The 22,237-nt window shown below is 45.5% G+C and overlaps 8 protein-coding genes across 8 annotated transcripts; 5 read left to right on the forward strand and 3 right to left on the reverse strand.

Annotated features, from left to right (window-relative positions):
• Positions 1 to 1,156: 1,156 nt before the first annotated feature.
• Positions 1,157 to 1,867, forward strand: C8R40DRAFT_1178579 (uncharacterized protein; the record flags this gene model as incomplete). The annotated part of the gene is made up of 3 exons (XM_046232889.1): positions 1,157 to 1,201; positions 1,263 to 1,490; positions 1,547 to 1,867. 3 exons carry the CDS (start codon positions 1,157 to 1,159, stop codon positions 1,865 to 1,867), a joined length of 594 nt encoding a protein of 197 aa, XP_046078886.1.
• A 1,162-nt stretch (positions 1,868 to 3,029) lies between these two features.
• C8R40DRAFT_1137101 (fungal-specific transcription factor domain-containing protein) lies at positions 3,030 to 7,507 on the reverse strand. Its single transcript, XM_046229420.1, has 15 exons — positions 7,473 to 7,507; positions 7,189 to 7,408; positions 6,951 to 7,000; positions 6,866 to 6,898; positions 6,119 to 6,814; positions 5,782 to 6,067; positions 5,633 to 5,718; positions 5,335 to 5,561; positions 5,115 to 5,274; positions 4,932 to 5,058; positions 4,781 to 4,874; positions 4,343 to 4,732; positions 3,575 to 4,278; positions 3,396 to 3,513; positions 3,030 to 3,337 (listed from the first exon to the last, which is right to left on the reverse strand). Exons 2-15 carry the CDS (start codon positions 7,286 to 7,288, stop codon positions 3,268 to 3,270), a joined length of 3,141 nt encoding a protein of 1,046 aa, XP_046078887.1. The 5' UTR covers positions 7,289 to 7,408; positions 7,473 to 7,507; the 3' UTR covers positions 3,030 to 3,267.
• Positions 7,508 to 8,324: 817 nt separating this feature from the next.
• Positions 8,325 to 10,421, forward strand: C8R40DRAFT_1063552 (cytochrome P450; the record flags this gene model as incomplete). The annotated part of the gene is made up of 10 exons (XM_046225535.1): positions 8,325 to 8,520; positions 8,590 to 8,618; positions 8,674 to 8,886; positions 8,942 to 9,313; positions 9,413 to 9,664; positions 9,726 to 9,836; positions 9,900 to 10,007; positions 10,065 to 10,111; positions 10,175 to 10,258; positions 10,328 to 10,421. The coding sequence occupies 10 exons, from the start codon at positions 8,325 to 8,327 to the stop codon at positions 10,419 to 10,421; spliced, it is 1,506 nt and encodes a 501-aa protein (XP_046078888.1).
• A 683-nt stretch (positions 10,422 to 11,104) lies between these two features.
• C8R40DRAFT_1178582 (uncharacterized protein) lies at positions 11,105 to 12,298 on the forward strand (the record flags this gene model as incomplete). The annotated part of the gene is made up of 1 exon (XM_046232890.1): positions 11,105 to 12,298. The coding sequence occupies one exon, from the start codon at positions 11,105 to 11,107 to the stop codon at positions 12,296 to 12,298; it is 1,194 nt and encodes a 397-aa protein (XP_046078889.1).
• Positions 12,299 to 13,008: 710 nt separating this feature from the next.
• Positions 13,009 to 13,530, forward strand: C8R40DRAFT_1178583 (uncharacterized protein; the record flags this gene model as incomplete). The annotated part of the gene is made up of 1 exon (XM_046232891.1): positions 13,009 to 13,530. The coding sequence occupies one exon, from the start codon at positions 13,009 to 13,011 to the stop codon at positions 13,528 to 13,530; it is 522 nt and encodes a 173-aa protein (XP_046078890.1).
• A 506-nt stretch (positions 13,531 to 14,036) lies between these two features.
• C8R40DRAFT_1075313 (uncharacterized protein) lies at positions 14,037 to 14,591 on the forward strand (the record flags this gene model as incomplete). Its single annotated transcript, XM_046226843.1, has 1 exon — positions 14,037 to 14,591. The coding sequence occupies one exon, from the start codon at positions 14,037 to 14,039 to the stop codon at positions 14,589 to 14,591; it is 555 nt and encodes a 184-aa protein (XP_046078891.1).
• Positions 14,592 to 17,259: 2,668 nt separating this feature from the next.
• Positions 17,260 to 19,437, reverse strand: C8R40DRAFT_1137127 (SPX domain-containing protein). Its single transcript, XM_046229421.1, has 6 exons — positions 19,332 to 19,437; positions 18,846 to 19,276; positions 18,495 to 18,792; positions 18,190 to 18,432; positions 17,758 to 18,124; positions 17,260 to 17,690 (listed from the first exon to the last, which is right to left on the reverse strand). The coding sequence occupies exons 1-6, from the start codon at positions 19,410 to 19,412 to the stop codon at positions 17,542 to 17,544; spliced, it is 1,569 nt and encodes a 522-aa protein (XP_046078892.1). The 5' UTR covers positions 19,413 to 19,437; the 3' UTR covers positions 17,260 to 17,541.
• A 58-nt stretch (positions 19,438 to 19,495) lies between these two features.
• On the reverse strand, positions 19,496 to 21,521 carry C8R40DRAFT_1225481 (S-adenosyl-L-methionine-dependent methyltransferase; the record flags this gene model as incomplete). The annotated part of the gene is made up of 9 exons (XM_046233308.1): positions 19,496 to 19,828; positions 19,881 to 20,158; positions 20,216 to 20,270; positions 20,327 to 20,475; positions 20,526 to 20,728; positions 20,784 to 20,834; positions 20,901 to 21,024; positions 21,085 to 21,139; positions 21,195 to 21,521. The coding sequence occupies 9 exons, from the start codon at positions 21,519 to 21,521 to the stop codon at positions 19,688 to 19,690; spliced, it is 1,383 nt and encodes a 460-aa protein (XP_046078893.1). The 3' UTR covers positions 19,496 to 19,687.
• Positions 21,522 to 22,237: the final 716 nt, after the last annotated feature.

A 22,237-nucleotide genomic window follows, 5' to 3' on the forward strand; every position in this document is an offset into this window, starting at 1 on the left:
TGGTTCGGACAAGACACCCCCCAAATTTGGTGTGTAGCCATAGGAAAATTCGGACAAAAGACCGCCATGGGTGGCAGCCAGAATGAAAAATTCGGACAAGACACCCTAAAATTTACCATAAATTGCACAAGAAAATTCAATGAACAGGATATACAACCAGTTGCACTCTGCCAGCATCGGAAAATTTGGGCGCTTATGCCATGGCCGGAGGGAAATTCGGACAAAAGTCCCTCCCAAAATTCTACTTTTGGTTCGGACAAAATCCCTCAGGATCAGGCAAAAATTTCATATGGGATCATAGGGTATAATCAGGGGTCCTGGTGAGGGCCTGGTGAAGGCTATGCCAACCAAGCTTTCAGGGCACCAGGTGGCGAACTGATTGAAGTCTTGAAGACATGTAGCAAAGAGATGGCTGTTGCCTCAAGTACAGCCATTGCCAGCTCGAAATATTAGCAAGAAAAGTCCCGTTGTATTGTTCAAGTGTAGACATATATATATTGAGGTTGAAGGGATAGCAATGAGTGAGGGAGAATGTGTTGTACCAATAGCCAAAGGAACGGTTTCTGCCGAGCGGTGGTAAGAGGTGGGCGAAGCGGTAATACATGATGATTACATCAGATCAAGAGTGCTAATTTGGGTTAATCAAGCTCCAAAGTAGCTTCAACGACCACAACGACCATTCCTTGAACAGATAAAACATATTATTCCACCTCTCAATAGAACTTTACACAAAGGACAATCAGGTAAATTTATTGTCTTCAACCACAGATAACGATTTACGTTCTTTTGGTAGGTCGTGTTATGAAACGGAATCTAACTCTTTACACGAGCTAGGTGCCGTCTCGAGTGTGACGGGAGGCCAGTTAGTTGGGGATTGATACGAACGAGTACGAATGGTGGGATTATTTTTTGGTTACAATTGGTTCTCTTCGAGTCTCCTCAGTGGGGGAGGGAAATCTGATCTCATTCTCTCTGTCTCCTACAGTCTCCTACCTACCCTCTATGTATGGAACCTGTGTACCTACCCTAGATCTGAAACTAAATTACAGTAGATCGGTAGATACTCTAAGGCTTAAAATTAGTGAGGGAATACTGCCGACGTCCTCACAAATCCAGTGTATGCACAGGATTTGTCGAGTTCCATGTGCAGGAGCACATGGAGCTCGACAGTGTTGAAGTCTTAGGCGGCACTTTAGATATGGTGAGGGGATTTGGTGTGGGCAGTTGAGTGCAAATAAGCCTCATAGGAAGTACTATAAAAGGGGGGTGCTTTCAGTTGGCCATCCTCATCTGCTGGCCCAGTCAAACAACCATTTTCTTTGCAGGCAAAGAAAGACTTTCGATCGACACCGCTTGAGCCTTCGCCTTCCATCTCGCCAACTCCCTTTGAATCCAAACAAAATCTCGAATCAGTAACAATGCGTCTTGCTGCCTTTTTCGTGGCTAGTGCTCTTGGCCTGTTCACTGTTGCATACGCAGCACCTCTTGTTGTAGGTTGTTGCTGTTTTGACTTGACCTGGATTACACTAACCATCTTCCTCTGTAGGCTACAGACACCGTTGATGAGTTGCTATCGTTACATGCTCGGAATGTGACTGCCCGAGGGTCACCAACACCCGAGTCACCATCACCCAAGTCACCGCCACCATCATCCGAGTCTGAACAACACTTGATATTTTCATTCCCTTCTCCCGAAACAGTCAGATACAAGCATGTGGATGACGGCCAAACGGTTCCTGCTGCACAAAAGCCTAAACCTACTACCGATGGCAACAAAGAAACTGTGATGAACCGAATCGAATCTTTTTTTCCGAAGGAGGAATACCCCATACAGTCATTCCCACCTCCTTTATACAGTCAAATCTAGTTGCACCTCGGAATGAGCAAGCAAAGCATTGTTTTCAAATCTGATTTGATAGAAAGTAGGTATAAATCATACTGAACCATATGTGCTCTAAGGATTTGCAGAGGCAGGATAAGAATGCATGCGATCAAGCTTATCAGTGTAAAAACTCGTTATCAGTCCATACAGGCTCCTTTATACAGTGGTCACATTGACAGTGATTTACATATTGGGTGATTGATAATCAATGCAATTGAATACAGTTGTCTGATCATGCGCCCCATTTTAGGAAGTGTGATGTGACATGGTCGGCTCCATCCTTGCATCCAAAACCTGTTTTCGAGAATTTCTGGACATGACATTCATCTGTAGTTCCATCTGCATGTTCTAGTGTACTCCTTACTGTCATACCTTGCCCATGGAGTCTTTTTTCTAGTCATAAGTCATCTATTCGTTCAGCATTTTGCTGTATAAAATTCAACTTTGGTGTATTTTGGCATTATACAGCGAGCATAACTCAAACTTTAGGGAATTTCATCTGACAAAGTATCGGATATCATGTATCAAGCATTTTTCTAAAGATATATCACAACTCCGAAGGCAAAAAGGGACACTGTTCATCATTCCGGGGCTACTGTATAAAGGACATCAGATGTATAAAGGACATGGGAATGACTGTAGTCTTCGATCCAACGCATCCCTACCAAAATTTGGGGAATGGCCTTATCTCATTCCGCATAGATCATGATGTCTCGGAGAAAACTCATTTTCTAGTGACAATTTATCGGGAGCAGCCGGAGAATAAGCGCGGTGTCACCCTTACAAAATATATATATTTGGAGGTTAAGAACGGAGATCCGCAATTATATCCCTATCCCGCTCGCTGCGGCCCCTTTACGTCGTTGCTATGATATGCTGTCTTGTAACTGTACAGTCTATGCATACATTACAATCGAAGTGGTTAATCAACACTACAAAAAATTATGTGTTTGTCCCTGCTTGGTCCAATCATTCCGATTGGCTAGACAAATTTTGTCTTAACATAAATGCACGTGCTATCTATATCTAATAAGTTACAAACGAACACTGCACGGGCGAAGGTAGCGACTCGCGAGTGGGCGGAGCAACGCGACGCCCTGAGCGGAACTGAGCTTCTCATTGTGCATCGCACGGGTCACTGCTAGTTGAACACTCAAAATCATATTATTGTACATAATATAATAATTATATGAATGCATATGAACGCACGAAACGCGAACGTGAACGCAGAACGCACCAACAGAACGCAAAATTCTACCTACCGGTTGTTTGCCCTATTCAAAGGAAGTTTGATCAGTGTAGTCGATGATTACCCTGTTTTGGAGGTTGTTTGTTCGCCAGTATAATTCAACTATCCTGTCCTATCCTATCCTTGAATCATATAATTACTGGCCAGGGCCAGCAGAACGAAGTAAATCGTCGACATTAGACAGATACATTCCCCAGTCAAACCATCTGTGAATGTATGTGATTCAGTGTAGGGTTTTTGAAAGAAAAATAATAGACCACTGACCCATCTCTCGCGGGTGTCGCATTGAACATGTTTGTAAATGGATTTTGGGCAGGAAGGGCTTTGACATTTTGATCCTCAAAACGTTGGTTCTGCGTTGGCGGATTACCATCAACGAATCCTGAATATACATACATTTTTAACGACTGCAGTTTGATTGAGAATTTGAGAACTACACACACCTGCAAGAACAGTGTGATCTTGGTATCCGGCAGTCTCACCAAAGTCCCAAGCTTCAGGAGGCACGACAGAGGATGCACTTGAATTTAGAGTCGCGCCGCCCGTAGCAGAATCCAAATCCGCATATGCAAAGCAATAGGCAGAATTTACATTGAGCTCATTCGTGAGTCCCAAACGTGAATCCTGGGCCGGTCCAGCATAAGTGTTGATGTCTGGGGAGTTGATCGACTGATCATCCCAATGATGATCACTGCCTAAAAGCACAGGAAGCCTCCCTAGATCCTCTGTATGAAGTGGTAATTCCATCATACTCTCAATCGCCATAGCTTGATTGAAAGATTCCGCAGTTCGTGTGGAAGATGAAGAAGGTATCTCGAGGTACGAAGAGGAATGATGCTGCGACGAGCATGAAGATGACGGCAGAGCGGAGGAGAAAACGGTGCTACTGTTCGACTCGGGGTATTGAACTTGTGCACTCTGAAGCTGCTCGTGGAAAAGAGAGGATTGCGATTCGTAGTTGGATATGTTGGAATTATAGTGGGGATGAAAGCCATAAGCATCAGTAGTGGCGCCGTCTACGTTGTGTGTCCTGGGTTTCTGCACGCGATCCCTATATTTCTCTCTGTCTTCGTCCCGGTCGTGTTTACGAGATGGGGAGCCGGCATTAGACGGCCCCATCACGGATATGAGCTCGTTGATTATATCGCTGTCAAATGGAAGGGAAAAAGTTATGGGAGAATATGGCTGACCAAAGCTGAACAAATGCTCACCACATCCTTCCAGCGTTCTGATATCTCTTCTCGTAGCCCTTCAAGATCCTCACACTCAACTGCACGTCTTCCATCTCCCTTTTCATATCTGTTGCTAATCCCAAGCGCTTGCCACTCCAGAGATTTAGAAGAATCATGATAGCGGAATTAAACAGGATCACTGCTGAGTTTGACATTTGAGTCGGAATCGAGCGAGGTTCAGATGTTACGGACGACGACGCCGAGAGATACTGAGGGGAGTGGAAGTTCTTCCTTTTAGAATGCAAGTCCAATACATGCAAACACGAGCGAGCAGCATTGGCGCACACCCCCAACGAGGAATACGACATTCCGGAGTAGTGTCGCCGTTGTTCAATTGAAGTTAGAGGTCTCTCTGGGCGAATAAAAGGTCTTGAAGAATATGAGTGTTTTAGAAGACAGTAAAGATTGTATGCTTACCTGTGAACATGAATTTGCACAAAATAGTACGTGCAGTACAGTGCACACGATTGTTCAAAGAAAACCAAATTTTGCATGTGGGGATCCCACCGTACTATAACCCCTCATTAATCATGGCGATGAACAGACGAAAGACGACTCCTCGACGTACGATGATCAGGAATATTGTCTACCCATTGGTTCAATGCGGAGTCCAACTCAGAAACCACCCGTGCATCCCATGACGACCCCCAGAGGTCGGATGAGCCCCAAACTTCCGGAGGCTTCTTCACTGCGTACTGTGTGGAAATATCCTAGTTAGTGACAAAAATCGGTACAAAGGCGATGTTCTTACGATGTTCTTCTGAGCGAACGCGAGAATGTCTATCAACTTCAAAAATGTTCTCCAATACGCTGACAAAGACGTCTGCCCCAGAGGCTGTTTGAACGCTTGCTCTGGGTCCGGATGCTCCCAAAACTCCTCGTCGCATTCAATGGGTAAGTCGAGGTCGTATCTAAAACGGTAAATATTCCGCATTAGCTGAACGATAATAACCAGGCAAACGACAACCTACTCGGCCGGATCGGTAGCTTTTGGTCGTCCCAAAAATATACTCGTGAACGAATCAAGATTGATGAGTGCCCAATACGCCCTCTTCCACAATTCCTGTTGGACACTGGGCTTAGTGCCAAGAAAGGTCCGTCGGTGTGCACCAACAGCTTGAGCATGCCGCACACCAATACTAAGCAGAATCCAGATTGGGCCCGGGGATGAGGTCGACGACAGAAAGACGACCAAGCTCTGAAGGGGAGAATGAGAGACAGTCGGAAAGTAAACAACTGAAGCGAATTAAAAATTGTAATGCGACTGACACAGATAGTTTGAACCTTATACAGCGCATTCGATGGGTTCGTCTCTTGCATTTGAAGTATGTCTATTTGATTGATGTACTTCCACCCTGTACAAAAAGTATTGAGTCAAGCGTTTCGATCCCGCGGCGAAATGGATTGCAAAAACGTACCAGCACTATGTCCCCTTTCCTCCGAGTTCATGGGTGCATCATCGTCAAAGATCCTCTCATCAGACGAAAATCTAGCGCCCAATGCACACACCGACAACACCAGTTCGCCAAAACTCCGATCACGTTCATGTAGGAAAGAATCAAGATCTCGTTGAAATGTTGGACGATGAAGAAGAGGAAAGAGGGGGTTTCGGTGTACGAAGAAGAGGTCTATAAGAGACATGAGTAAACTATGCGGTGGGAAACTTAGTTTGGGCGAAGGCGGTTGCGGTGGAGGGCATTGCCACTGGAGAAAGGTAGTCAGATTTGAGGGATTGAGAATGAGAGAGGAACATACAGGATAAATATTCCAGAATGCTGCTCTCTTCTTTCCTTCAAAGTGTGTTTCCTGCACATCCGCTAATTGCATAACAATGTTTCCATTGGAGTCTACATCCACACTCGTTCTTTGGGCATTGGCTGGCCCTTTCTCAGCACTGCGCAGACCAACATTATCATCGTCATATTCCTCCTTGATCTTTAACACTGTCTTCATCAGCGCCAACTGGCTCGAATTTCCGAAAAAACTGTGGACGCTTTCCTTGAGCTCAATGTTTTTGATACCGTCAGCAAGGTTGTCTTCAAGTGGCGTCGCATCTGTATTGTCGGTGGAGGTTCGGTATACTGGCTCGGAGTATAAAGCTGTTGGATCAGTAGGATAGAGTGACGTCGAGTTAACATAAGGATTTGAAGAAGGACTTGAATGTGGAGAAGGATTTGGTAGAAGCTCTGGAGTAGTACGAGAACTACTCGTGCGTGGGCCAGCTTGCGACAAGGCTTTCTCCAATGAGCGCGCATATGCCGCTATTTCCGTGAGCGTACGATGGAGGAAGGTGTTGTCATTCACCGGCACTTGATATGAAGGGGCATCTAGAATGGTAGATATTTGGTTTCTAGCAAATGTGAAATTGTTCGTCGCGTTTGAGATATTGGGTTGATTCAGCTGGGTAAGTTCTGGTGGTGCTGCGGTAATGTTGACAAAAGCCGTTTTTTTCTGAAAAAAGTTGTGAGAAGAAAGGATATTGACGATCCTTTGTTAACGCACCTTGCTTGAGGAGCTATGAGTACATTCAGAGTTCTACGATGGAATTTAGACCCTAGAAATAGACGCGTCAAGCGTGAATCCTCACGAAAGCTTTACAATTCGAACAGATATTTCCGGGCATTTTGGCGCTGTCGCCTGTTCAGAAAGCCTTCAGTTGAGGGCATTATCAACATTGATGAATCGATAGCTCTTACATCGGACTGTGATAACGAAGCCAGGCAATCGTTAAATTGGGCGCAGGTACGTTCGATGAACATAAGGAACTAACTCTTTCTCTGTCAAAGAGCTTCAGTGTGAAGATCACATCGATCCAAGAAACCAACATACCTGTTTACACGCATCGCAAGCACCTGGTGTTCGACGTTTCTTGAATCCACCAGGGGGTTCATCGTATAACTGCACTTCAGCCTCGGGTGCTGCCATTGTGGTTAAGTGGGACTCCTCGAAGGTTCTGATTATGCAGCCGGAGAGACAGGCTTTGGAGGAATTCCGGCTAGAAAGGAATGATAGTCCATCTTCGCGGAAATGTATGGATCGGAGAAAGTGAGTCGGAATAATTTATGTAGGCGGCGAGTGATTATGTACGTGACTGCGCCGCATTCTACAGCCTAAGGAACTTTTAGCTACTTTTCGAAACATGTCCCACCGATTTTATCTCTAGTCACGGCGTATAGGCTCAAGTGATTCTCTCGCCATCTTGAATATACCCCTTTCTCAAAAATAGGGCTCACAAACACCCATCTCCTCCTCATTCTCCATTGAATATTTTTCCATCGCACCAAAATAGACAATACCATTCCCTTTAGTGTCGCATGCCAACTAATAAAGAACCTCGACAGCTCCGCGTACGAAGAATGATGTCCTCAATAGGATAGAATCTACCCAACGATTTAAGTATGTGGAATCCGAGTCCATATTCCCCCAGACTCTTCTCACTCAAAATAGCTCTAGCTCTTCAGACTTATCTTTCTCCCTGTACATTGCCTCTCTGGCTTAAGTATGCTTATGGCACATGACAAGTAGACGTTGGGCGACAGGATACTTCACTATATGGCTCAGCCTCGGTCGTGCACAGCTTGTAAGCCGCGTAGATATCTTTCACCAAGGCTGAAGCCAGCTTGAAGTAGCAGGGCCTAGCATTCAAATATGAGCGGACCTTGCGAAGGAGCTTGTCATTTTTGAAGAAAGTTAGTACCGACAACATCGCTATGTAGGATGCGCCCCAGCACTGTCACATGAGGTAAGACAGCAGATGGACTGGTCCGTATCATTATGTACTTGGCAACCTTCGAATGACGCGAGGCGTTCAGCTCTTGGACCGAGCCGTGTAATAAACTTTCCTTCCTTTCCTTTCCAGGGCTATATATCTCCCCTCGGTTCCCTCGACTATGCGGTCATTTCCCTCCCTTGTTCCAACCTACCAGTAACTGCCTGCTCTCCACTCGAACTCAGCGCTATAATGTTCGCAGTCGTCTTCATAATATCCATCCTCGTTGCGTTCGGTATTCAATTCATCGGAAAATCTCTAAGGCATCCATTGAACCGTTTTCCTGGGCCTCAATTGGCAAGGTATACGACCTGGTACAGAGCTTACTATGAGCTCATCAAAAAGGGTGGCTGGCTGAGGCAGCTTGAAGTGCTTCATGCTATATATGGTAGGCCTTCATAATCGGCCCTCAGGAGCATCTACTATTTTCCCACTCTCAACGTTTTTGCGCGTTCAGGACCTATCGTGAGGGTGGGACCCAACGAAGTCAGTTCTTCATTATTTCTACTTTTATTGAGTAATTTTTTTGCGGCTACTACAGTTACACTTCAATGATCCTCGTGCATATGGTGAAATTCACGCTCCGGGGTCTCGTTTCCACAAAGATGCTGCTTTGTACAGTATCTTTGGAAATAAGTCAGGATCTGTATTCACCACATTGGACCCTCAGGTTGCAGTCGTGGTCAGGAATGTACTTTCTCCGTACTTTTCACGACGCGCCATCGTCCCAAGAGTTGCAATCATACAAGAAAAGGTCTGTCAGTCGTATTTTTCTCTTTCCGACCTGATTGATTTTGAGCCTCGGCCAGGTCATTGATTTCATCTCTCGGTTGAAAGCCCATACCTCTGGATCTGGAAAAGCGATCAACCTGGACCACGCCGTTCATTCAGTGGCATTGGATGTCCTCACTTCGTTGATTTTCTCCAAACCATTTCATGTCCTCTCCGCTCCCGAGTTCGACCATCCGTTCATTCGGCATATCGAACCAACTTACACGAACATTTGGATCAAGAAATATCTTCCAGACATGAACACTCCTTTCCTGGTAGCATTCACGCGTTTTACGTCGAAATTTAATGCTGTAGCGAATGTCTTCGCGGCCCAACTTGAGCTAGTCAAAGAAGACCTTGATCTCGCGCTGCAGGACGTTGAGGTTCTTCGTGACGGAAATTCTAGCTCTGTGACTGACGATACAGAAGAATTCGAGAACGACTTGACACAAACAGCCGCGACAGATGGAGCTCTCTATCCTTTTTTTCTCCGGAAGGTCCATGAGCAGATGCGGAAATCAATGAGCTCCCCTAATACATTGAAACGATTACAGCAATTACTCGGACGCAATCGACTCATTGGTGAAGGATTCAACTTGCGCTTTGCAGGAACGGACACTATAGCGAATACGTGTGTAGTTGGCATTAGGTATCTCCTGTCGCATAAAGATATTCTGGAACGCCTGGTGAAGGAGCTTGATGAAGCATGGCCGCAAGATGATGATATCGCCTACGAGGATTTGGAGAAATTGCCGTATCTGGTCTCAATTGTCTTTTCAACTTGGGTTCAATTAGATACTGATATACCGTCCTTGTTCACAGACTGCAGTAATCAAGGAAAGTCTTCGTTTGTCTCATGGAGTCGTCACCCCCTTGGGAAGAGTTGTCGGTCCGGAAGATGCTATGATAATGGATGAAAGTATCCCGACTGGTGTAAGCAAATTTTCTCTAATCTTCCCCGCATGCCTATAGATAACCGATTGGACTACCTCATAGACAATTGTAGGAATATCATCTGTGTTCGTTCATTTGAATACGAATCTCTTCCCTCAACCTACCAAGTTCAATCCTGAAAGGTGGTTGAAGGAGTCGCCATCGAGGACAGTGGATTCAATGAAAAAGGAATCTTCCTCTGCTGTGACCGAACTCAACGCAGACAAGTATCTCGTGAGCTTCAGTCGGGGACCACGAAGCTGCATCGGCATTCAGTAAGGCTGTGATTTCTTTTATTCAGGCGGTAGTAATTCTAATTTCAAATTGCGGACATACAGTCTTGCTTGGTGCGAGCTATACATCGTCTTCGGATTCCTCTTCCGAAAACTAGAGTTTGTTCCTGTAACTGAATTGGACCCTAAGTGAGTGTACCATACCTTCGTCTCACCGTAGTGATACTGATAATCTCTGCTTGAATATCATGATGATAGCCAACCTCTTCAATTCAACGATTTCTTTATCCCAACTTATCCGGGAGATCCATTGCTTGTCACCGCCAGAGAAAGAACGATCTCTCACAATTGAAACAACTACATACGAGTATTCCTGGAATTCCTCCTTGTGCCTTGCTTGCATATATAGATCCCAAACTCCTTCCACATGTTGTTTTATCGTTCTGTTACAGGGACCTCTCTAAATCCGCTGTTAATTGAGTCCCTTCCCGCGATACGAGTGGCTTGGAGTTTGAGCTTGACGCACTAAGGCATTTTACAGTGTTTACGAGCATTGAAGAGTAACGACTGTATCGTAGAAAGTCAAGGATGTCGATGAGGACGGAGATAGGTCGGACCTTGATTGTGATTGAGCGGGCCGAACAATTTGAATTACCTAATAGGTTGTTTGATCGAATGTGGAGAAAAACTCGATTTTCGTTCCTCCTCTCTTTCTTGAATTACATTGTCGGTGTTCCTCCCTCTTCCTCCCTAACCCTGTTACACTTTTTCGAGTCTTTGCTGTACTCGCTCGCTGGGCTAATCTTTTTATCATTCTTGAAAGTAATCTACCAGGTCTTTCTGAACAAATACTTGTAAGTTATCAGGAATTCACCTGTCTGCTGAGCAGAACTGATCTTGATATAATGACTAGAATTTGTTGCCTACCGCTCTTTTGTGAGTGCTAGAGTTTAATCATCACCTCATCTAATTAACTCACGCACTTAGTTTCGTAGACACCACTGCTAAACCTAAATCACATTCACAATTCTAAAAATGGGACGTGCGCTGTATTCACAGTCTTATGCTCCAGCAATCCGCGAACCTTCATCCTCTCAATATGAAAAATGGAGTATCAGCAACCCTTTTGATCCAGATTCGGAGGAATTCTTCGAGGGAGCTCAGTATGAAGCCTTTCTTCCTACGCCCACCAACTCCAGCACAAATAACGGCGAATCAGCTATTCCGACCAGAGTGCCTATCAGCGCCACTCGTGCTACAATGACGCGTGACGTTAGCCAGCCCCTAAGAACGTCGCGTGTCAGAATATCCAGTGAAGACCCATCTGTCACCTCAGCGTCCAATTCCCTGATCTTCGACTCGGTACCACGAGATTTTCCTGACATGGATGCACCCACTCTGCCCATTTCACCTCCGCCTGTGACCATCTCCGACTTCATTGACGCAGACATGGAAACGACAAGACCAACTCCTAGTCCCATGGCGGCGGATTCAGACTCTGAAGACCCCATTCGCATCTTGGCTGGATTCATAAACGCTTCGCGGAGTCAGGGAGAAACTGAAGCCAACATCAATGTATCCGAGATCCTGCGGCAGTTGGATGAGCGCTGGCGAAGAGAGGTCAGGGAGGCTCAGAATCTTCTACGAGATGATAACGGAAGCCGACCCCAGCGATATCTCCCACCACTTTCCTATCCTTCCTCGAACGCAAGTTCTTCCTATTCTCGTGCTGACTCGCCTTCGTCTCCGATCTTTTTCCCATCTCCGCCATCTGAGACGCTGCCTACACCTCCGACAATGTCCAGGGAACTGGCTGTTTTCCCCGATTCAGAATCATCCCGCCATCTTACCTTCCACTTGGATGAAGATTTGGAGCAGGTCGAACGCGAATTGCTGGATTTTGAGTCGCAGAGTGTACTAGACGCAACTGAATCTCTCCCTGCACCATTTTCCGAATCTTCCTCCGCACCTGTAGTCCCTGCCTCTCAATCACAGACTCCTCCTCGTCCCGTTCGAATCCGTCACCATCCTTCCAGTAGTGTCGGGAACGAAGTTGGGCTTGACATGTCTCCTCCTCCATCAGTTTCGCCGCGTCTGTACAACTGGTCTCGAACCGGATCAGAGTCACGCCCGCGCTACAATTCCCTGACTACTTCGTCCGTGAACTTTGGAAGACACGAAGGGTTGCGTTCTGTGCGAGGCGTTACAATTTCTGAGGGGAGGTTTTAGCGACCGACGGAAAAACCACTCAGAGGAATTTTACAATCAGGCGACGATTTGAGCACCTCAAAAACTGACTGTGTCTTACAGTCGTTCAAAAAAGCCCGATATACCAGCTAGCTTTGTCCTGGTTTGTGGTCACTATTATTTAAGTATCATCGTCTATCCTTTATCTTTTTTTCTCTTTGTCTCAAATTTCGTTTATGTGTGTATCTTCTAGTACCCATGTAATGCTCACTGTGTCTTTTTTTACTCGGTATGCTGTCGAATACGCTCTTCCATCGGATTTTTTTGTTTATCCAATCAATATCTTATGTGGCATATATATGTTTTTTCATTCTTTTTGTCGTGGCATTTGAGCGTTGTGGTTGTCTCGCCGAGATGAACAGCGGCACGATCATCCTTGATGACCACGTATGCTAACTTCGTTTTTCGCCACAGAACCACAGGCTATAACTACAGCTACGAAGTATAAAGTATTCCGCTGTTTTTTTGTTTTCAACCACATCCCCTGGGAACCTTATTTCCGTTAGCGGCAGGTCCAATCCATTGTTCTACTGTCCAATAAGTGGCTCTTTTGGCCACCAGGATCGAGCACTATAAAAGTGGTAGGTGAATCTTGCCTTTTGTGCGAAACTTGTCCTTGGAATAATCCACTGCTCGAAATACCTCTTTCACAGACCTTATCATCGAGCAAATCAATCTAGGCCCCATTGATCATGGGACAGCTCTTACACTCTATCCAATTGGCCGCTAAAGAAGAAGAGCGTGCAGTGGCTCGTGCAGCAGCCTCTTTCAACGGTAATAAAGGGAGACTTAAACGAATGTCCCTCCACTATCCTGTTTCTGACCTTCGGTCCACGTCAACGAACGGAGATGAGCAGGAAATGCAAGACTCTGACGAGTCAGAGGATGGTGTTGTTGAAGTAGCCGAGTTTTTTGACTCAACTTCGTCGTGGGTCATACGAGGCCCGAACGACTCGTTCTATGTGTCGAGCCGTCATCGTCCAGTAGGCGCTATTGCCAATGAGCAGGCTTTTGTTCGCGATCTTGCCACCGGCCGTCTTGAATTGGTTGAGCCCAATGACTACTACTACTCCGATGAAGATTTCGAGGACGAAGAAGAAATGAAACTAGGTCATGCTCAGGAGGAAGACACTTCGGAATTAGAAGAGTTGGGAGAGGAGGAGGAGGGGAGTGAATTAAGTGCGGAAGAAAGCGATGACTCGGACCCGGAGTAACCTATCCAGCGTTCAAATTTCTCACAGGAGGTTTACCAAGAAACATTTTGAGAGGATGATCATGATTTGTCTACATGTCTAGGTTCTGGTGAGGCCCTGGTAGAGAAGTGTTAGAAACATGCATATATGTATAATATTCACCGATTTGAACATTTATATTGTATCCGACGTTGACTACTTTATGCCATTGCAATTTTGGGTATAAAGCGCTTATGCCCTCAACTACCTTCTACCTGCTCCTTGTTCATCGTGGCTCGAATTCAATATTTTTCCATTGTAACAAGGAGCGCGCCACACGACTTCCAAGCACTTTGTATTTGAATGTCCAAACCTGGCATGCGCTTTGTGCAGTCATTCGCCACCAACGGAATACAATGAACGGTCAACATGGGGACGAGTAGCTTCGCTATAAAAGGCTTGATTTCACTACGACAACTATAAGTTAAATCACTACTCCCACTCGAGCCTTCGAATTCCATATTTCAAAGACCAAATTGATCGGAACCATGCGCCACACTACTAGGCTGCTCGCTCCCTACAATGACTCGCGATACCCAGTCTTCCAATCTTTCGAGCACGATTTCGGCGAGGAGGCAGGGTCCGAAGACTTCCCGGAGAATTTTACCATCTACTGCTCATCCAGCTCCGAACCAGAATTTAGGGAAATGGAACAGCGCCAAACTCGTCTCACAGCGAGTGAAATCGAGAGAACGTGGTCCTCTCTGGCGGAACTTCACGAGGGCCTGGACCTCAGTCGCTTTACGGACGCCGATGAGGATGTCAGTTATTCAGACACATCAGAGGACCTTGCTTCGCATTCAGAGTCCTCGTATCCATCCCCACCAGAAAGCGTGAGGGAAGAAAGGGCCTATCTTCACCAGGACAGAACGACTGCCCCACGGGACCTCGTTGATCAGCTGCTAGACGCTCCCCAACGTTCCCCTTCCATGGGGTCGTCCATAAATCCCAAGCAGGAATCTAGTCCTAAGGCAGTTCATCAATCAGGTTTACCTCCGTACAAACCCAAGGAAAAGAGGAATCATTTGGGCGGGTCAAAGTGAATCGAAAAATAAGCGAGGGAGCGAAGGGTCGTATCTCAGTAGCCCATATGAAGAAACTTTTGCACATAATCACCCATTAGATAGGAAGCGATTTTTTTTGAGCAAAAAACGATCACTTTTGGTATTTGATTGGAGCGGGTAGTAACATATAGCAACTTCATGGCCGGCATACTGAGTTTCGATGACTCTGAGAGAGCAGGAGCAAGAACAAAATCTAGACAAGCGCCAGAAATCTATCTTAGACGCGCGATGCCCGGCATTCGTCTTGCCTCCCTGACAATGATACCGTTTATCCGTCAGCGACGACCATTGACTTGCATTATCGTCAGGATCGCGATCGACTTCATGTTGCACAATTCCGGGCAATCTCCCATTCCTCTTGTTTGTCAAATACCTACCGCAATCGAGAGTTAGTTGCCTCGCTTATCAAACCTCGGCGTGCCATGCCGATATTTTAGTTGATCCGACGGTTGATGGGTTGCCGCCCAGATTCGAGTATCAAATTATAGTAATCATCTTTTTTTGGTTGGTCCAGTGACTTCGACTTCAGGTAGAATGCCATACGGCCCTATTCGGGATCCCAAGCTAAAAACTCACCTAAAGTTACATCAGGTGATGATGGAAGTGACATTTTTTTCTTTGCCTTTTTTACAGTTGACTCAGAAAATAATGGGAATATCAGAATTTTTTTCCTCGAGGTGTGAATAGTGATGCATGATGCTCATATTATCTATGAAAAAGTTACTGAGTTTTACCCTTTTCAGCATTTCTGGAGGATTCTTTTCTGCATTCTGTTAAGATCATGTACACCGTGTAACCGTGCCAGAGGCCACAAGGTGTCTAAGTGCAGGAGGTCGAGTGGGACAGTAGTGAAGTTATTAACAACACCGCCGTTACACCGTTAGTCCCCGGAGATCGAGAGTATAGAAGGGAGGAGCTGAGTAGCAGCCAAGTCGGAGCAGCGGTATCGCCAGTGACGAGGAGCGAACCAAAGGACGTCTAAGTCCTAAGGTTATAATAGAGAGTACTTTCAGGCGATGAGCCTGAAGACTTAGAGGAGCACAGATTTTGGAGGGAATCTAAGTCAATAATTAAACTGAGGAACTACAGTAGCATACAGGCAGTATTTATATCTACGGATCGGCGCATCGGTGCGGAGCGCTAGACTAACTACTAGGAGCTATACGTGTAGTACCTGCAGGGTAAAGTAAAAGACAATAAGGAGGGACTAGAACGAAAGGGTATGTGTAGCGAGAAAGAACAATAAGAGTGAGATTACAATAAACGGTGGATCTTCGGAATACCGAGCGGCGGAATGGAGGCCCAAGGCATGGACTTGACACATTCTCTGATTGACAATAACCACAAAATATGTTTAAAAGTGACTCAAGGATTTAGACCAGCTGATCAGCATAAAATTTGCTCTACATGTCAACTAGCACTGTCTAGTGTCAACTTTTTAATAGGTTTTGGATCCGACTTACTGTGAGTTGCCTGACTTGGGTTCCCAAATGGGGCCTAAGCAATGTTGCAAAAACTCCCATTAACAGTGTTTGGTTTGTTGCCTCTTCTTCCAATCCCTTTATATGGCATGGTTGAGGATTCAGCCTTTGTGGCCTCATGTTAAGATCATGTATACTGTGAAGCTATGCCAGAGGCCACAAGGTGTCTGAGGGCGGAAGGTTAAATGGGACAGTAGTGAAGTTATTAACAACACCGCCGTTACGCCGCTAGTTCCCAGAGATCGAGAGTAGGGAAGTAAGAGAGCCAGAAGTAGCCAAGTTGGAGCGGCGGTATCGCCAACGATGAGAAGCGGACCAAAGGACTTGTAAGTCCTGAGGATAGAGTAGAGTGTACTTCAAGGCAATGAGCCTGAAGACTAGAGAGAGAGGCAAGAGATCAGAGGTAGTCTCAAGTCAAGGACATTGAGAGGATAATCTAAGTTAATAATTAAACTGAGGAACTACGATACAGTACAGGAGTATTTATATCTACGGATCAGAGCAGAGCGCCAGACTAACTACTAGGAGCTATACGAGTAGTACCTGCAGGGTAAAGTAAAAGACAATAAGGAGAGACTAGAATGAAAGAGTATGTGTAGCGAGAAAGAACAATAAGAGTGAGATTACAATAAAGGTAGATCTTCGGAATACTGAGCGGCAAAATGGAGCCCCAAGGCATGGATTTGACAGTAGCGAGAAAGAACAATAAGAACAAGATTACAATAAATGATGGATCTCGGAGTACCAAGCAGTGGAGTAGGGCACCAAAGCATGGACTTGACATCTCAGAGATGAATGCAGAAGCAGTGGCCTGTAAATGATGCAAAGAGTGCCCTATTGTGGGCAAGTACCACTTTGTCAAACCAGCTCAGAATGGAACAAGTCAATGGGTCTGCCAGTTGCTTTCAGCACTATTTGAACAAGAAGAAAGAATAGACCATGTGTTAAGATTCCTTCAAAAGTTCCATAGCTTCAGTATCAGTAATGTTCAGCCTCCAGAACTGCTCAATGACATCCTTGAGCTTGTCCTTGGGTGCTGCAATAGTGGTGATGAGCATCTTAAAACATTTATCTTGGAAAATATGCAATCATTTGAATTCTTCTTTGATATTGTAATTCATGTGGATGAAGTGGAATGTTGAAGTTCTATGCACACAACAATGTACTATCTATCTATCTATCTATCTATCTATAACAAATGATATTTTTGTATGTCATCAAGCGTATGGTTAATGCCAACTATTCAAATGCCGAACCGGTCGGATCAACTAACATATCGGCACGGCACGCCGAGGTTTGATAAGCGAGGCAACTGACTCTCGATTGCGGTAAATACCAAATACTCACAGCCGAGCCAAACATATAGTGATAATAAGGCGATTACATACCGCAAATGGGAAGTCGGTCGCTTTTTGTATTTCTTACTGGTTGCTACCATAACAGACAGTTCACATAACGACGCACTTCTGGTCAGGATTGAAGCCCATCTCCCGTAAATGTTCTTCTGTAGCCTCCTTCTCACTCGCCTTGAGTTTCTCATGAGCCTCCTCCGAGAACCAGTCTTCCATAAAGTTCATGAGACCCCAATCAACATTCGCTGAAGATAAAGAATACATCGTGAAACGAATCAGGAATGAGTAAATATACGAAGTAGGAAAACTCACATCGATCTGCTATCAAAACCGTCGGCGCTCTGCACATTGGACAATCTCCCTGACCTCTTTTCTGCATCTTTACCAAACAACGTACGCAGAACAGATGCCCACAACTAAGCCGTATGGGTTTGAAGGCGAGATTGGTGCAAATGATACAAGCGTAGTCGTCAACATGTGGTATGATCGGAAGGAGGGTTTCGCCTAGAGCTTGGACGAGTAATCGTGGGAGGGAGTTTATTGAAGAGTTGGCTTTTGAACGAGGGATGAGTGCCAGTTCTCGCGCGTAATAGTCTTGGCCGGGAGGAATAGGAAGTGCGGTTCGTTTGGCGTGCTTCTTGAGGATTTTTCGGGTGGCTTCGGCGTTGGCTTGTTCGAGCTATAGGCACGAGGAAGATATTTAGTAGCTAAATATCGAAGCAAGTCGAAACGAAAGTAATTCACCTTCTTTACGTTCAAAATGAACATGTTCATTTGTAGGAACGACTCAAGAGCCTCATGACTCTGCTTCAATTTGAGTTTCCGTTTGTCACCGAGTCCTCTAGAAGTGACTCGTTCTGCGAATAGCTTTAACCGCCTTTCACTCTCCTCGATTGATAGCGCGCCTGCATTTGCTTCGTTTGAACTTTCGAACACCTCGGTCTCAACGTACAGTTGAAAAATCTCCCGCCAAGAATAGAGATCACTCTACATTGATAGCCAATTAATGTTGGCAATGTCAACATCCGAAAAGAGATCGTCAAGCGTACCTTGTTAGTTCTGGAAGGAAAGCTGATGGTCCCGGGATTCGATAGCACAGAATGTGGGTGAAAACTGTTGTTACGAGACGATATCGGCCTGGCAGAGTCACCGACCTTTCTCGAAACTGTTTCCAATGTGTCTGCGAAATCCGTGTACAAAGTAGACATGCGATCGGAAAGATTGTGAAGCGCCGTTGACAAAAGTTCGAAGAACGCTGAGTCCTTCACCAACGGAATGACAACCTCCCGTGAAGTCCCTTGGCTCTGTGAACCAATTGTTGGATGTTTCACAGGCAACGGTTCGTCACTGTGGAATTCATGAGAAAAAATAGTCAAGTACAAGGATGAGACGTTACGCACTCTGTAACCTCTGATATTTGGGAAGAATCCTCTTCCCAACCCTGGATCGTAGAGTTCCTCTGCAAAGCCCACAATAGACTTATGTTCCTTCCTGAGATATCGTCCGAGTACTCCTCTGGCGTTTCCGACTCTCGCTCATTTCCTGCATCTGTATTAGCCTCCAGGTCCAACGGAGCATCCGAGGAAGCTTGAGACCACGGTGAAGGAGAATCTATCCAGATTCTCAGTTGCGGCTCGATCCTCCCGGACTTGCTGTTGAATTCATAGACGACTTTCGGATGAACGGCGGTGTCGAAAACGTGCTCTGATGTTTCCTTCTGCTTTCCTTTCAAATTGACTTTGTTTTCATCTTCCAAGAGCTTTTGTAGGATATCAGGATGAAGACCTAAAGCGTTGAGCTCCAGGACAACTTGATTAATAAGTTTCTTGAGCTAGGATTCCATGGTAAACCATATGACTACTGATAACGAAAGAGTAATAACTTGCTTCGCGGTATTGAATGGCATTCTCTCTGAGTTCTGGTGGGAGATCAAGAAGAAGTCTGGCGTAAGTTTTGGAGAAATGCATTTTGGAATTAGAAAACAAGTTGGCCGGTCCTATATGGGGATGGTCTCCGACGCACGTTTGATTAAATATTACATCGCGATTGGCTTCAGTTCAGACTTTCAGGGAAATTTCTCTCTTGGATACCAGATTACCTCACTAAATCTTGGTGCAAGAGAAAGCCTATCCAAGCAATGGGACCATTCAATTCTCATTTTTGAATCCATCATAATTTTGCCTTTCTTTACAGTCATCTACAGTGCTTACAGATTCTCGCCTCTAAATCTACCTACGTTCCCCTACGTTCCCCCTGTAATTGGGCTGAAAACGAGAGTATAAAGGGAGCCCGGCTTCACAGATTCCAACCTCCAGGCGGTTTTGATTCCCAATTCCTCGAACTCTGCCAACGTTCTTTCTTTACCATTGAACAACGCCAACATCTGTATAAATACTTCATCAGTGCAGGAACCGACAAATCTAGTTTTCTCGTACGCCTAGGTCCAATGCGGTCAAGAACCCTTCGCCGGCTACACCAAGATTTTTGAGTAGCGGGTAAGGAGCTTCGGGAAGAGAGAAGTTTGCCCGTGGCGAGTCTTCGCATGTATACCGAGCCAGTGATTCAAAAACGATCAACTTAGAATTCAGGCCCGCCGCGTCTCGTATATTCGAGAGAATTTCGCAGGCCTCTTCGTCGGGCCAATCATGAAGAATGTTTCGAAGGAAGTATACGGCAGCGTTCTTAACTGGTTGCGGTTCGAAAAAATTGTGCGCTACCGTACGACCATATATGTAAGTCATTCCTTGGACCTCCAATTCTCAAAATATACCTTGTAATTTGACTTGGCCACTTTCAAAAGCTTCTGGACTGTGTTCTCTCCAGTACTGACAAGAGGAAACAAAGTGAAGAGGACGAAAGAGAACTCAAATGAAAGGCGTACGTCTTCACTCGCAGTGATTGTCTTGTCGATGTCTTGGACAACATAGTTAAGTTTTGGGAACGCTTTCTTCAACACGAGTGTCACTGTCCCTAAGCTGCCTCCGACGTCAACTACTACGTCGTCCGCTTTTAGCGCATCTCCGTGGATCCCTACACTTCATCTCCATACAGCAATGTATAATTGCAAAGTCATTACGCACCATTTGTGAATATATACGAGGGGTATGCGTTCGCTTTCATTCCAACCGTGAAACGTCGCAGCCTTGCCTCATTATTCGGCTCCTCGTACCAGTCCCACAGCTTCTTAGGCGTTTTGCATCCCATGTTGAGCGCGGCTGGGGCTTGTCCAGGGTTTCTTAGCCATGCCGACAAGTGTACTGAGCTTGCCAATAGCTCATCGGACCTGTAGATTCAAAAGGTGAACCACATTCAAAACGAACGTAAGGAGTTCATTTTACGCCATGTGAAGGAAAGCAGTGAATGGGGAATTGTCAAATCTCCCCAGTGGGCTATCAGTATGCATTGAAGTCATAGTAAGGTGTGATTTCTATTTTCCGATGTCGTCAACTACTTACTCTTCCTTTATCTCTTTCACGGATTTGCCTTTCGACAGTAGGGTGGAATTTCGGTTATGTGCGAACACATTGGGTTCTACCTCACGAAAGATATGGCGCGTTGCCAAATAGCGTAGCACCCGTGCTGAAGCAGGAATCTAGTCAGTAGCGAATATAGTCAGAGCGAGGCGTGCTGGAATCATACCAAGGTGAGAATCATCTACACCTGTCGCAATAGCAAGGTCTTTAACATGAAGTCCCTGTTGTGTAGGAACTTCAAATTAGCACGGATCTCTTACAAGAGATCCTTCTCACCATCGGACCTGCCTCCATCAAGATTTCCGGTACGTCCACATCAATGACAAACCCCAATGTCGCCGACTTGAACATCGCTGGCGCTGCATCCTGCAAAAACTCACCCGGAGGTTGAACAGTTGCGATAAGCTGCGCGGCTGCAGCGACAATCAACTGTCGCATTCGGATAATGGTTGGGTCGACGTCAAAATCTGTATTTTTCATCGAAGATGTGGTGGACGTTTCATTAATCGAAGGAAATTTCACCTCATGCGTGGCGTATGCAGACAAGAGGGCAGTGGTTTCAGTGGAGATAATTTCCACCAAGGCTTTCAGAGCTTCGGCCATTGTCAAATGGGAAAGGTGGCAACAGTCTAAGAGAGGTTGGACGAAAACCTTGTCCTGATAATGAGGCTTATATATATTGCATATATATCAGTAGATATCAGTAGGCGTGTTGCGGCGTGGTGTGGGTGTTTCTTTTGAGATTCGGACTCGACACAGAACCTCCGTGACCGCGCGCGACAGTGCTCACAAGAAACTCCAATTCACTTGTCAGTACGGACTTGTCGTGCAAGGACTGAGTACTGATGCCTGGCTTCTCAATCATATTTTCCACGCGAACTCAACTTTGCGAAAGTCGCAAGCTGTTCAGCCGCGTGTATCGAACACCACTTGTTCATCCTAGCACCTCCATCCAACACCGATAACCTAGCGATAGTCCAACGATAATCCAACATATGGTTCTTTATTGCTCCGATGACCTTGGTTTCACGTCACAGCCGAATTCATCGCTCGAATTCTCCAACGAATGTAAAGTACATAGAATATATTGTATGTTACGCAGAGAAATAGAATAATTCGTACTAAGGAAATTTGTTATAGAATTTAAAGGTGGGAGTTGGTACACAGGAAGTATCAGACGGATAGAATATATAGATACACATGAAGTCCAGCTGGGGGATGGATGTTCGAGACTTCTAAACCGAGCGGAGAAGGGACATTGGCCGACTGAACAAAAGACGGCAAAAGTGATAATTCGAAGGTAAGTGATATGAATGGCC

This window comes from Lentinula edodes (genome assembly GCF_021015755.1).
Source record: "Lentinula edodes strain Le(Bin) 0899 ss11 chromosome Unknown C8R40scaffold_87, whole genome shotgun sequence".
Lineage (NCBI taxonomy): Eukaryota > Fungi > Basidiomycota > Agaricomycetes > Agaricales > Omphalotaceae > Lentinula > Lentinula edodes.